The following is a 14,395-nucleotide window of genomic DNA, read 5'->3' as shown; positions in this document are numbered from 1 at the left end:
CCTACAAACACTGAAAAGGCCGATATTTTTTTAAATACCTTCTCGGCTGGTTGAATTATTTTATGGACCCTTTCAAGGAGGGCTCGACATATGAATACGCCAGTATGTTCCAACCTGGTTCAGTCCGTGCTAGAGGGCTTAAGGGACGTCTTTGGTAAGTCATGGGGTGAAATTAGAATGCATTGCGTAAGCTGGAACAGGCTATTCGCTCACTACTTGAGCTCACTGGATTAGCCAAAGGAGATCCGAGGGTGGCATTTCTAGATGCCCATTTATCGACCGCGGATGGTGCTGATGGTTTCCAATCTTTTTACGTTGATCCACGTGAGTCCAAATTGCTACCCTAGCCCGTGTTACCTGGCTCTGACTGGGATTTAGTCATCCGCAAGCGACCGGGGAGGACTTTTTCACTCCCTTTCTGTCTCTGGAGCCAGTGCACCGATTTTGCCGACATAATTCGCACACGACAGTCCGAGACACAAAGCCAAAATCCGAAGTCTGTCAGTTTTAAAATGCGTTAATGCATGTATTCGGAGTTGAGCGCTTTTACTTCATCTTTCGGCTCTCATGGGATTCAAATTGTCGGTTAGTCAAGTTGCATCAAGTATTGGTGCATGCGACGCGAATGGAAGTGCGTATGTGCGGTAGCTTTCGTTCCATTTGTGACTTCTCGAGGTATACCAAATGGGAGACCAATTACATTTTCAGATGGTGGAGGAGAAAAAGAGACAAAGATTGCATTTGACGTGCGTTCCGTTTTGATGTGGCAACTTCTCGTATTTGCATATTGCCAACTTCTGGTGTCGACCCCTTCAAAATAATGGATTCGTGTGAATTTGCGTTCATTAGCGCACATGTGCGCAAAATGTTGAACTTCTCATTTTTTGCGCATTCCCTTTTCCGGTAGCTCGCTCTTCATGCTGCGACAATTCTGCGAAAGTTTTGCTTGGAGGTGTACCAAACGTGAAGTTCGGAACACTAATGGTAGCTGTACTATACAATTGCCTCGGGCCATGTCGGCAGGATGGGTCCAGCCGAAAAGATGCAATGTAAATCAAACGTCACTCGACAAGATCAACTGACAAAGCTGCCACATTTTCGAACCCGTTTCGTACGTAGATTCTGGCATTTTATTACGTATGCTTAAATTCTGGCAATTGTAGTTCGGGAATGAAGTCATTTTTGTAGGCCGCATATTTCCAAAATGGTCATGTGAGAATCAACGGCAGGCAGAGGTCAAATGTGAAAATAAAATGAAGCTGACGGAATGCACCAACATAGCTGCCACAACTTCAAAACTCAATGGAGCGATCATCACACGGTTATCGGCAACTAAGACTCAGATTTATGCAATTTTCTGTCAAAAGTCCAGTTAAAAGCCTCCCACCCCACCCTCCCAAAACTCCCTTCCCGGACAATTCACCTCGTTCCTGACTTCGCGTGCCCGCAATTGGTGGGATATTTCCAATGAAGCGAGACGCTGCTTGTTATTTTCGCGTCCTGTTCATTGGTGGCTGTTATCGTCAGTGCTGACGCACGCTGGCGCTAGCTGGATATTGGCAACGATTAGCCAGTTTGGAATGGCGTGCCATGCGATCAGATGACAGATGTTACGTGTTACAATATTAGCTCAAGTGCACGTAAGTCGGCGTCAGGCTGCGCATCGACGTGCACATGGTGCCTGCTGCTGGGTGGAGGCTTGATCAGGCGTTCCAGGCAGACAGCTCGCGCATTAGTAAGCATGACCTCGAATGCAACGGCGGGCACTCAGCAGACGTGACCATGTTGAAAATGCCGACTTGACATGGAACAACGAGCAGCAAACGGTGACCTCGTGCGGCGGCGGAGGTCAGCTGGCGTGACTTTGTTGAAAATACCGACTTGACATAGAAAGGACGAGCGGCAAACGGTGACCTCGTGCGACGGCGGAGGTCAGCTGGCGTGACCATGTTGAAAATGCCGACTTGACGTAGAACAACGAGCGGCAAACGGTGACCTCGTGCGGCGGCGGAGGTCAGCTGGCGTGACTTTGTTGAAAATGCTGCCACGGTCGGGGAGCAGTGTTGGTGTAAACACCAGGAAATTCGAGAAAACTTGTATTTAAATTGTCCACAGGCTTCGACAAAATTATCCTGGATGCGATGTGTGGACACGGCAGTACTCTGCGTGCAGTAGCGCCACCTATTCCTCATCCGTGGTCATTACCGCGGTAAAAGGGAGTGTTCCACATTCATATGTGATTTTAAATTGGAATAGCCACGATGAAGAGTATTCAGTGCAGTTTACATCCCTGCCATTCTCAAACCTCAACCCCTATTCTTTCTGAGCTACTCGCCCGCGAAGATGTGCGGACTTTTCCGGGGATGTGCGGGACTTTCAAGGTCACCTGGGCATCCACGGCGCCATAAGGACGTCATTTAAGCCCTGTCATTCAATCAGCCATGCTGCGATCAACGCCGGGAAAAGTGTAATTATCTAGTTGTTCATATCTGGTGTTCGTGAGTACGATTTCTAGATGTAACGGCTGTCGATTGACTCAATCAATACTGTACAAAGTACAGTGACGTAATCAGACAGTGGCGTTTTGAGGAGGATATTACTAAATAGCTGAGTTGTATTGTTTAGAGTGGTTTTTTGTTATTAAAAGTATGCCTATAGTTATAAGTGATATTATTTCATCATATCTGATTCTTGCTTCAGAAGCTTCAAATGTCAAACATTCCCTCCTAAGATGAGATCTATTTTTAAGGCTATGTTGATAATGCCATTTTACTAGCAGAATACAGCAAATATAGTGTTGACGACAGAACGGAAAGACAGTTTTTCATTAGACAGCTGACACGTACCTAGCAGCGAACCTTTTGCGGCACTGCTTGACAGGCGCCCGTAGTGAACAATGCCTCCACCTCTGACATCAGCGTTGTTAGAATGTCAAGTTACTGGGGGCTCAGAGGCCTGCAGCCGGGCGAGGTCAGGAAGGTCTTCGCCAGGAGACCGTCGACAGATTCTAATTTTTCGGCGGAGGGACGCTTGATTTGGCTGTCATGGCTTTGGGTCTGGTCATTGTCTATCTGTAGGAGATCGTTGCCCAACCGGCCTGCTGTTGTGTCGCCGTTTAATTGCGCATACATTGTTGGCTAGATACTACTGTATAGAGCTGTTATTATATAAGCGCTGCGGTCTAACAGTCACGCGGGTTGTTGGGACCATCGCTTACTTTGGGTTATTCTACTGGCCGTCGCATTGGTCTCACAGCAACTGGCAGATATGCAATCGATTGCTGCGCAATAGGTGATGCCCTGGGCAGCTCGGATAGTTTTCAATTGGCGTGGAGCTGACTGTCACCGAAGCTAACCCATGGACAACGGCTAAGTAAGGTAAACTGATGTGCGGCTCCAGTATCGTGACTGAAATCAGTGCCTTTACGTCTCTGCATATTTTTGGTTCATTTTGTTCAACCAGAATAACCACCGACATAGTAACGTAGTCCATGATCGGATAAGGTTCCACTGTCAAACGACGGCTTGTCATTCCCCATCCAATCTAATATTATGCACAGTAAAAGCATCCCTCCGACACCCGGCGCTCAGTTCCAGGTGTCTCGCTCGCGGCGCATGCCTGAGGGACCGACGCGCCACCTACGCGATGCCGCGCCGCCGCTAGCGCCGCCTGTCGTCCGCGCGCGGCGGTGAGCGCCGCCGACCGACACGGGCCATGCTGAGCGTGATGGAGCCGGGCGCCGCCGACGCTACTGCCGCCGGCGATCAAGGATGGCGCCAGCGGCGCGCGCGACGTCGCCAAGCCGCCGCCGTGCGGAAGCGCCGAGATAGGCGCGGGTGCGCCGCCGTCGCCGATGACGGCGAACGGCGACGGCGGCGAGCGCGCGGCGCCATCGCCATCGTCGGGCGGCGCCGAGAGCCAGCTCGAGGCGGCGACGGCAGCGCCCGCCAGCTCGGAGGAGGACGTGGTGCTGCGGCTGTCCGAGTCGGACGGCGCTGAACCGGATGGCGGACTGTCCGAGGACGAGGATCGCCTGCTACGCGACGAGCCCGGTAGGTGGCACCGGCCGCGGCGGAGGCGGCACCCACCCCCGCCAGCCCACCTTCACTCGCTGTGTTAGAGTTGGCGATGGCATGATGATACGGTTCTGGTGCGCTAGTGAGTCCTCCTGTGTCAGGCTAGTGACCGGTTCTCGTGCGCTGGTGAGTTCTCCTGTGTCAGGCTAGTGACCGGTTGACGTGCGCTGGTGAGTTCTCCTGTGTCAGGCTAGTGACCGGTTCTCGTGCGCTAGTGAGTCCTCCTGTGTCAGGCTAGTGACCGGTTGACGTGCGCTGGTGAGTTCTCCTGTGTCAGGCTAGTGACCGGTTTTCGTGCGCTGGTGAGTTCTCCCGTGTCAGGCTAGTGACTTTGTACCAACTTGTTTACTTTGTGTTTGTTTTGTGTGCACTGATTTTGATGGTCTTTGTTTTCTTATTACTATAACTTATGACAATACCTATTATTCATTACAATGCTGTGTGGTCAAACCAATGTAGAGGCGGGTATTTCAGGGGTCTGAGTGCTTTCGAGCACTTTGTTTTCTGCTGTTTGAATGGGTAGCATGAAGGTTTTATTCGTAAATTTCGTGTTTTTTCTAGTGTAAAACTTACCATCTAATACCAGATCCGATGAATAGCATGATGTAGCTGGTTGCCATGCGCTGATACGCCTGCGCCGCGACTATCCTGACGTTGAGGAGCTCTGTCTACAGCCGCCAAGCGGTCCTCGCCTCCGGCGCCGGTGTCGGCCGCGTCCGAGCCAGCCTCGCCCGCCTCTGCCGACGATGCGGCGGGCGCCGCCGACCCGGTGGACTTGCCCGACGACATGTTCGAGAGTGCTGCCGCCCTCAACGCGGCCGAGGAGGAGGAGGAACGCGAGAGGCGCGAGTCCAAGCAGCGTGCGCTCGCCTGCCTCGAGGCGGCCGACTCGCTGGACGCCAGCGAGATGGGCGAGGCGGCGGATTCCATGGACGCGTGCGACGCCGGCGAGGCGACGGATTCCATGGACGCTTGCGACGCCGGCGAGGCGTCCGACTCGATGGACGCGTCATACCTGCAGGTGGCGGCCGACTCGCTGGACGCCGGCTGCGAGGCAGACGAGGCGGGCGAGCCGAGCCCAGCCTCCGGTGAAGTAGCCGTTCAGACGGACCCTGAGGAGGAGCCCAGCGAAGCGCTCTCCGGCGAGCCGGCCGAGCCCGACGACTCGGCCGGGCCGGACCCCGACGATCCGGGCGATGCCGACGGTCCGGACCCGGCGGCGGACGATACGGACGACCCGCCCGCCGCCGGCGGTCGTAAGCGGCCTTGCTCGCCGTCGGACGCGGCGCCCGACGCCAGCAAGGTGCGCCGGGTGGAGCCGTCTACGGCCGCTGCGACCCGCACCAAGAACTTCATCGAGGTCAAGAAGGTCAAACTGAGCGAGGACAACATGCGCCTACTGCAGGTTGGTTGGCTGGCTGGCTGGCTGGCTGGTGGTGGGTGTGTGATCGGAAGAAAGCTGGGATGGCTGGGCATGCCGCACAGGAGTGGGTGGGGCACGCAAGAGCATAGCATCTGGCAAGGATGGGCGGAAGTTTGCTAGTTGCCGGGCGTCATGCCGCTAGCTACCGACTGTTTCCAGTTTGGGCTTTGCCAACGCTGCTTTGGTTCACTTTCGTTTTCCTCCTGAGCTGTCACTGTGCCGGGCTATTTGGCATATTTCAGGGCCGTGTAAATTATGTATTTGTTAGCAATGATGTGACCGCCACATAGAATCTATTAATTGCACGTGCCGACGAGCAATGTTTGCCCGGGCTCATCGGTGTGACATCACGCTGCAACAACGCGCGGCTGTTGTCCGTGGGCCGTCCACCACCGGTACACCGGCGCTGGCCCGGCCCCGCGCGCGGCGCCGCTGGCTGACAGCGCCCCCGCCCGCCGGCGGTCCCGGCAGGAGTCGAACGAGCGCGAGCGGCGTCGGCTGGGCGAGCCGCAGCCGCAGCCGCAGCCGCAGCCGCCAGCCGTCAACGGCGTCAAGACGGCGCTGCTGCAGCGCGTGCGCCAGCTGACACGGCCCGACCTGGAGACGTGAGTGGCGCGCCGGCGCACTGGCGACGCTGGCGGCCAGTGCGGCCGGCCGACGGGTGCCCCGGGGGAGGGCTGCTGGAGGCGGACGGCAGCCACGCTCTGAGGCAGTCGCAGGCTGGGGAGGGGAGGTCTGTGCCCACCGGTCCCTGCTGGTGCCGATGGGTCGGAGATGGGTGATTGTGAGACGCATCTGGAATCTCGAAGTTAGAGCCTGAATGGCTGAAATAGGAGACGTGTATATTTGACCCAGACTAGGTTGTCGTATCATGTTTACCACGCCCATGCCTTCCGTCCATGCCGTACACGCTTGTGTTTTCTGGCCGAGGTTGTTATGAACTGACGTGCAAATGAGGTTCGATGTTCCCACCAAGTTTCCGTGATTGTGTTTGTGCTGTTTGTTGTTAATGCTGTTGCTGGACAGAACCGGCCGGAGCTGAGTCATCTGTATCCGAGTCCACGTGGATGTGATCAACGTGAACCGCTGTGCCGCAGCCAGCTATATGGAGCCGTGGTCCCTACAGTGGCCATGCAGTCTGCAGCTGTGTTTGTCATGGTGCCTTCGCGATCCACTGGGCTAAGTCTCCTACCTCGTCGCTGTTCTCAGGGTCTGGGGCTCTCACGGTGCCCCCGCCATCCACTGGGCTGAGTCTCCCACGGCGTCCCTGTTCTCAGGGTCTGGGGCTCTCACGGTGCCCCCGCCATCCACTGGGCTGAGCCTCCCACCTCGTCCCTGTCCTCAGGGACTGTGGTTCTCACCGCGTGCCTGGTCCGCAGGGCCATCCCTGTCTCTGCTCAGTGCGGCTGCTGCTCTGTGTGTTTGCCGCGCGAGGCTGTGCTCCTTACGGCGTGTTGTCTGCTGCTTCGTCCCTGCTGCGTGGTGCTGTATCAGCTGTCCGGGGGCTCTGCACCTCACCACGCCGCCGTGCCCTCAGCCTGGTGCTGGACAAGATGTGCGAGTCGATCGCCTGCCGGAGTGTTATCGGCGAGAGAGAAGCAGTCGGCCGAGAAGCATGTGACGGCCGCCGAGCGCTTCCAGAAGAAGATCAACCTATCTGCATAAGCAGGTGACACGTCAGCAACCGGCCGTGCAGCGGCAGCGGCCGCCGCCGCCCGCTGCCGCCTCCACGGCATCTCACACTGGGGTTCTGGTCTCTCTCCTCTCCCTCTCTCTCTCTCTCTTCTCCTCTCTCATCTCTCTCTCTCCTCTCTCTCGCTCTCTCTCTCCCTCTCTCTCTCTCTCGCTCTCTCTCTCTCTCTCTCTCTCTGTCTCTGTCTCGTCTCTGTCCTGTCCTCTGTCTCTGTCTCTGTCTCTGTCTCTGTCTCTGTCTCTTGTCTCTGTCTCTGTCTCGTCTCTGTCTCTGTCTCTGTCTCTGTCTCTGTCTCTGTCTCTGTCTATGTCTCTGTCTCTGTCTCTGTCTCCTGTCTCTGTCCCTGTCTCTGTCTCTGTCTCTGTCTCTGTCTCTGTCTCTGTCTCTGTCTCTGTCTCTGTCTCTGTCTCTGTCTCTGTCTCTGTCTCTGTCTCTGTCTCTGTCTCTGTCTCTGTCTCTGTCTCTGTCTCTGTCTCTGTCTCTGTCTCTGTCTCTGTCTCTGTCTCTGTCTCTGTCTCTGTCTCTGTCTCTGTCTCTGTCTCTGTCTCTGTCTATGTCTCTGTCTCTGTCTCTGTCTCTGTCTCTGTCTCTGTCTCTGTCTCTGTCTATTCTCTGTCTCTGTCTCTGTCTCTGTCTCTGTCTCTGTCTCTGTCTCTGTCCTGTCTCTGTCTCTGTCTCTGTCTCTGTCTCTGTCTCTGTCTCTGTCTGTCTCTGTCTCTGTCTCTGTCTCTGTCTCTGTCTCGTCTCTGTCTCTGTTCTCTGTCTCTGTCTCTGTCCTCTCTCTCTCTCCTCTCTCTCTCTCTCTCTCTCTCTCTCTCCTCTCTCTCTCTCTCTCTCTCTCTCTCCTCCCTCCTCCCTCAAGTGGATAACAGTGACATTTAAATTATTATCCTTGTGAAACGTTGTTGTTAAGTAAGGGCTTTGATGCAACGGTGACCTGTCAACAAGGCTTACGAATCCTCATGCTTCTGTACCAAGTCCCGTTCACCGACTTCATCTCAGTTTTGGCCATTTAGACGTGTAAGACATGTTATTGCGGGCTATTTGTATCGCGATGTCGTCCTGTCTCCTGATGATGCATGCGGGGAGCATACCAGAGGCCATCGAGGCCGGTGGGTGACCCCGAGTGTGCGGTACTCTCCGCTCCCCGCCGTGCGGACCATTGCCGAGCCGCGTACACGGCTCCACCGGCGCCGGTCTGACCCTCCGGCGGCGCCGCTCCCCAGGTAGGTGATCTGCATCTGGTGGTGCGCAAGCTGTCGGCCGAGCTCAAGTCACGCCGCGCGCCCAGCTATCCGGTCAAGATCACACGCACCGTCGGCCTTCAAGTCACGCTGGCGGTCAGTGGCCGGCCGGGCCGGGGTGGGCAGGAGCGGGCCGGCCTGTGTAGCCGGCCGGCCGGGGAGCGCCGGCCGGGGAGGGCCGAGCCGGGGAGCGCCAGGGAGGGCCAGGCCGGGGAGGGCCGCGCCGGGGAGGGTCGAACCGGGGAGCGCCAGGGAGCGCCGGGCGGGGAGCGCCGGGCCGGCCGGGGGAGCGCCGAGGCGGGAGGTGCCGGCCGGGGAGCCCCGGGCCGGCCGGGCCGGGGTGGGGAGGAGCGGGCCGGCCGAGGAGACTGCGATGGGAAACGATGGGTGTGGGGCCGCCGAGCGGCAGGTCGTCGCGTCCGCTGCCGACCCGGATCGTTGGCTGGGAAATGTAGCCGTTCACAGGTACTGGCGAAACATGACATCATCAGAGACACATTTGGCTGTGGTGTTGCTGAGAAGGCGATTTGTGTATTCGGCGTCATTCAACAGTGCGCATGCCAGGAGATCCCCCGTGCATTGCTATTGAATGAGTGGGTACCTAGCCCGGCCCACTCCGTTGTGCTTTAGCACGTGTTTCCATGCAAGGGTGCTGTGGTGGGTTAGAAGCGCTCTTCGGTGGGCATCGGTGGGTTGTGGCCGTGTGGAGGCCTCCCCCGCTCAAGCTGTTCCAGGTGGGTTGACCGCCGCCGCTTGAAGTCGCGGACAGACTGTCTGCCTCTTGTTGTCGGTCTCTCTGTCTCTGGCCGAGTCCACTTGTCGAGATGAACGGCGGCTGCCTGTGCTAGACCCACGGTGACTCTAGCAGCGCTGTGTCGTGCTGTACGATCGCCCGGTACGACTCTCGCCACTTGGTGTCAGCCGGCTCCCCCTCTGACGGCCGCCGCGCCCCGACGCTCCTGTGACGGCCCCGCCGCGCCACCCCACAGAAGAGCGTGCCACCGCTGACGAGCCGGCCGCGTCCCGCCCCCGGCGCCGCCGCCGCCACCCCGGCAGCCAACGGCGTGCTGCGCGCCCAGCTCAGCTCGCCCATGCGGCCTCGGATGCCGGGCAGGGTGAGTACGCGCGGCGTGGCGACGCTGGTCTGGCGCGCGCCGCCCCGCGCGCGACATGGCGTGCTGGGCTTCGCGTCCGGACAGGCCCCGTGGACGGGCGTGGTGTGCGCTGTGCGTGCCCTGTGGTCGGGGTTGCCTCCGGGAAGTCCTTGGTTCGAGTGTAAACCGGTGCCTGCTGTAGTTACTGGGTCTAAGCGCGCCGACGCAGCAGGTGCAGGCTGCTCGCGCGGGTTGTGTTAGTTCTCAGCGTCGCCTTCACAGGCGTCCGCTACTGGCGTGGCGCCCTACGGCTGGCGCGTGTGTGGGCCCGCTGCTGGGCGGCGGCGCGGTGACCGGGCCGGCCGGTGTGTGTGTGTGTGTTCGCAGGCGCCGCTGAGTCCGGCGCCGGTGCCACTACAGCGCACCGGGCTGGGCGCGCTGCCCGGGTCCGGAACCGGCTCCAGCCCCGGCTCCAGCCCCGGGCCGGCCAGACGAGCGGGCCGACCGCCGGCGCCGGTGAGACGGCGCGGCGAACGCCGCGGAGGCCCAGCTCTGGTCAGGGCCTGGGCCCGGCTCTGGTCAGGGCCTGGACCCGACTCTGGTCAGGGCCTGGGCCCGGCTCTGGTCAGGGCCTGGCCTCAGCTCTGGTCAGGGCCTGGACCCGGCTCTGGTCAGGGCCTGGCCTCGGCTCTGGTCAGGGCCTGGACCCGGCTCTGGTCAGGGCCTGGCCTCGGCTCTGGTCAGGGCCTGGACCCGGCTCTGGTCAGGGCCTGGACCCGGCTCTGGTCAGGGCCTGGACCCGGCTCTGGTCAGGGCCTGGACCCGGCTCTGGTCAGGGCCTGGGCCCGGCTCTGGTCAGGGCCTGGACACGACTCTGGTCAGGGCCTGGCCTCGGCTCTGGTCAGGGCCTGGCCCGGCTCTGGTCAGGGCCTGGGCCTGCCTCCGGCCGGGCTGCGGGAAACCTCTGGTTATGGGCCGGGCACGTCCCGGACGGGGCGTGGGGGTGCTTCTGTAGGCTGATTGTTGACCTGACGGGGGTTGGTGACGCTTCTGTAAAGAGTGAGATGTTATTAGCGCGTGCTCAGTGGTAAATGCCATTGCCCGGACACTTGCCCGGTCCGGATTGCGGATGCCCCAGTAATCGTTTGGTGATTGGGTCTTTGGCTTGGTGACGCCTCTGGGAGGGGTTTTGTTGATGCTGCCACAAATGCCGGGGATTGGGGGACGATGGACTCGCGGTGTTTCGGATGTGACTGGGGAGTTGCCTGGCGGTTTCTGGCCGGCTCGGCGGCCGAGCAGTGCGGATGGCGGCGGCTGCGTGGGCTCCTGCCGGACGTGAGCGGACTCCTGACCGCCAGGTGGTGCAGTCCCGCGGCGGTGCGGTGGCGCTGCTGCCGGTGGTGCGCTCGCCGGCGCCGTCCAGCTCGCCGCATCGGCAGATGGCCCCGGCGCTGGGCCCAGCCGCCGCGGCGCAGAAGCCGGCCGCGGTGAGTGGCCGCCAGACGGGCGCTGTGCGGGGGGGGGGAGGGGGAGGGGAGGCGTGCCGAGGACCCGCTCTGGAGGCCCCGCAGGAGGTTGGGCCCAGGGGACATGGCGTGCGCTGACAACGAGTAGTGGGCGCACCGCCGTTGAGCAGACCCGTGCGTACTCAGTGTTCGCACCCTACCGCTCAATGTCAATCAATTCTTTGCTGGATTTGGTGAGGGTGAGGCGACGTCTTCCACTCACGACGTTTGAGAACAGAACTGGGCGCGTGCACTGTGTCGGCGATTTGAGTTCGTTGTGGTCAATGTGCCCAGTTGCCGCTTCCCCGGGTGGCCAGCCAGGCGTCTCCCCGTTGACGACCTCTCCCCATTGGTGACCGGTCTGCCGTCGCCGCCGTCCGCAGGCGCGGCAGCTCTCGATGCCGGCGCCGACGCCGCGGCCCCGTGGCCGGCCACCTAAGCAGCCGCAACAGCAGCCGCCGGCAGCGGCGGCGGCGGCGGCGGGCTCCGCCGACGTGGTGGATCTCACCGACGACGACGACACGCGCCGGCCGGCCGGCCGCGGCGGCGGTGGCGGCGTGCAGGGCTCGCCCCGCCGGCCGGCCGGAGCGACGACGGTACGGAGCGGCGGCGCGGCATCCTGCGGCGTCCCTACCTGCCTCCCTCCCTGGTCGCTCCTCGCTGCGGCGTCCGGCGCGGCGCTGGGCCGGGGCCGCTGTGCTGCCTGCGCGCCTGCGCGCTGCTGATCAAGGCTTTTGTCGTGCCTTGTTTCGTTGTGTGCACATGCGTATTCGATGTTTTCGCACGCAGTGTTGTCCTTACGTTCTTTCGTGCAATATTTTAAGTATACGCTTGTCAGTTTGGAGCCCGAGCAGAGCCATCTGGCCTAAAACACATCAGGGGACGTGCGGGCTCCTGTTGGGACACCGCACGTATTGTGCGAAGTGTCGGCCGTGCCGGGACGTGTCGTCTCCGGGGGTCGTGGGGTTTGAGACAGCTCCCGACCTTCTCTATGCTGGGGCTTTGGTCTTCTGCTGGGACAGTGTTTGTTAACCGGTGTCTGCAATAACTACATTGGCTTTTTAAGTGTTGCGTTGGACAGCATCCCCTGTTGGTTAAGCAGGATCAGGCTGCACACTCCTGGCACACTATAGGTGCAATGTTTCATGGCATTGATGTTTGCCACCGTGCTGCCTGCTGTTTTTTTGTCGTTTTTTTGTCTTCATACCAATTATATAAGTATGGTGACCGGTTTCTGGCGAGGTCCAGTCTTCGCGCCCCCCAATTGGGCCCAATCTTCACCAGCTTCGTTGTGTCCGCTGCGGGCTCTCACCGGCCCCGCCCGCTCTCACCGCCCCCTCCCCCCCCCCCGTCAGACGGTTTCGCGCGTGGTGGGAGCCGTCAGCCCGGGTCGAGGCCGCGGTGTTGGCCACCCGGCGCCGTTCCCGGTCACGCCGCCCAACCCGGCTGTGCACACGGGTCAGCTGCTGCCGCCGCCGCCCCGGCTCAAGGTCACCAGGCGCGCTAACGGTCAGTGACGCGCCGCGTCGCCAGCCAGCCAGCCAGCCAGCCAGCCAGCCGGCCAGCCAGCCAGCCGACCGTCGGGCAGGCGCTGACCGCGCTGGTCGGCGTGACCGGCATGGTCAAGCTCGACAGGGCCCGTACCGATGGCGCCGGGCTGTTGGAGATAGCTGTGGATAGAATGGCGGCGTCGCACGTCTCATGGGATCGGTGGGGCGGATGATGAAGTCATTGGACGAGACCGAGAGGGCGGTCCATTAGATTGTGTGATCAGTCTGGGCAGCACATGACTTGCGGGGTGAGTCCCCGATGTGTCGTACCCCTGCTATGCGGTGACGCGCGTCGAGGGTCAACGGTCGCGTGCAGTCCGTGGCCAGGCAGTAAAAGGCGACGGTTCGCGAGCGTCCGTCGGGTGGTAGACGGGTGCAACGCTAGGTAGTTTCGGGCGCTGCGTGGCTGGTTTGGTCGCTCAGCCAGCCGTCGTCCTGTGTTCCGCCGGTGACGTCGGTTCGGCCGGCTCCGTAGGCATCGTGCTGTCCTGGACGATGGACCTGACGCCGCGGCACGCCGGGGTGGTCAGCTACCACCTGTTCGCGTACCAGCAGGCGGGACCCGTCAACCCGCGCGCGAACCCCTGGAAGAAGGTCGGCGACGTCAAGGCGCTGCCGCTGCCCATGGCCTGCACACTCACACAGGTAGCGGCGGCGCGCGGCCGGCTGGCGGTGGCGGCCGGCCAGCTGGCGTCCAGCGGTCTGTCCGGTTTGTTTGTGCGGGGCAGTATCTAGTCAGGAATGTGGCGATCAGGTGGCAGTTTAGTCGGTTCGGTTCAGCTGGCTTGTTTCTGAGTGTCTCGCCGTATCTCGGTGCGCGCTGTCGCTTCAAAGGAGGTCATGTGTCGCGTGGGCCGTTATGAGACTGCTCTCATGCGCTGGTCGGCGGGGCGTGGACGGCGTTCATTTTCGTCCTGGGAGTAGTTATAGCGCATTAACTGAATGTTTTATCTCACAGGCTTTGAGGCTCTGGAGCAAAGTCCGCGTTATCAAATGCCCTTTCGGTTGGATTCAGTCAGGATGCCACGCACCTATCTGGGGTGGGCAGCGTGGCACTTTGGTGTGCGATGTTGTACTCTCCATGTCCTACGTGACGCCATGGTCTGCGATGCTGTACTCTCCATGTCACACGCTCGCGGCTGGTGTGTCGCTGGGCCCGCACTGCGCCTCGCCCGCTCACCCGCCGCCCCCTGCCGCAGTTCCAGGAGGGGCACAAGTACCACTTCGCCGTACGCGCCGAGGACAGCTTCCGTCGGCGCGGCCCGTTCTCGAACCCGAGCTCGATCGAGCTGCTGGGCCCCTCCTAGCTTCCGGCCGGCGGGGCGCCCGCGGCCGCGGCCCGCGTCCCACTGCCAGCAGCGCAGCGGCGGCGGCGACGGCGGCGAGCCCGTTTTACCGGCGGCGGCGCGCGTCCCGACGTCGCCGCCGCCGCCGCTAGTGTACATTGTGACTCCGCTCCGTGTCTTTGAGTAATGTTAGATGTGGTAATAAAGAGATCGAGGATGTGCCGAGTTTGGACCGCCGTCGTCAAAAACGACCGTATTGGAAAGCCAGGCCGCCACAAAAAGAGATCATGTGGCGACTTGCTTCGCAATGCTAGGCCGGGAAAATAACCAGGTCAAATCACCATACGTACGCGTGCAGATAGCTATTTTGTAAGGCCATGGGTCAGGTGATGGTGATACAATCGGAAAATAGCCTTAGGGAAAGAAGCCGAAGGTTGTATGCAGCTACTTCAACCCTGGATTGGTCCAGAGAATCCAGCCGCTGTCATGCGGGGCTTCCGACACCTTTCGATCCCCTCGCAAGT

The 14,395-nt window shown here is 60.3% G+C and overlaps 1 protein-coding gene across 1 annotated transcript; it reads left to right on the top strand.

Moving 5' to 3' along the window:
- The first annotated feature begins 3,898 nt into the window (after positions 1–3,898).
- LOC119091001 (uncharacterized) lies at positions 3,899–13,903 on the top strand. Its single transcript, XM_037213723.1, has 12 exons — positions 3,899–4,052; positions 4,751–5,481; positions 5,971–6,005; positions 7,037–7,100; positions 8,419–8,532; positions 9,426–9,551; positions 9,918–9,976; positions 10,275–10,338; positions 11,599–11,631; positions 12,391–12,544; positions 13,061–13,230; positions 13,785–13,903. Exons 2-12 carry the CDS (start codon positions 4,864–4,866, stop codon positions 13,890–13,892), a joined length of 1,545 nt encoding a protein of 514 aa, XP_037069618.1. The 5' UTR covers positions 3,899–4,052; positions 4,751–4,863; the 3' UTR covers positions 13,893–13,903.
- The last annotated feature ends 492 nt before the right edge of the window (positions 13,904–14,395 follow it).

Source organism: Pollicipes pollicipes, unplaced genomic scaffold (genome assembly GCF_011947565.3).
Source record: "Pollicipes pollicipes isolate AB1234 unplaced genomic scaffold, Ppol_2.1 Scaffold_3216;HRSCAF=3773_pilon_pilon_pilon, whole genome shotgun sequence".
Lineage (NCBI taxonomy): Eukaryota > Metazoa > Arthropoda > Thecostraca > Pollicipedomorpha > Pollicipedidae > Pollicipes > Pollicipes pollicipes.
This window is presented reverse-complemented; position numbering and strand designations above follow the sequence as displayed.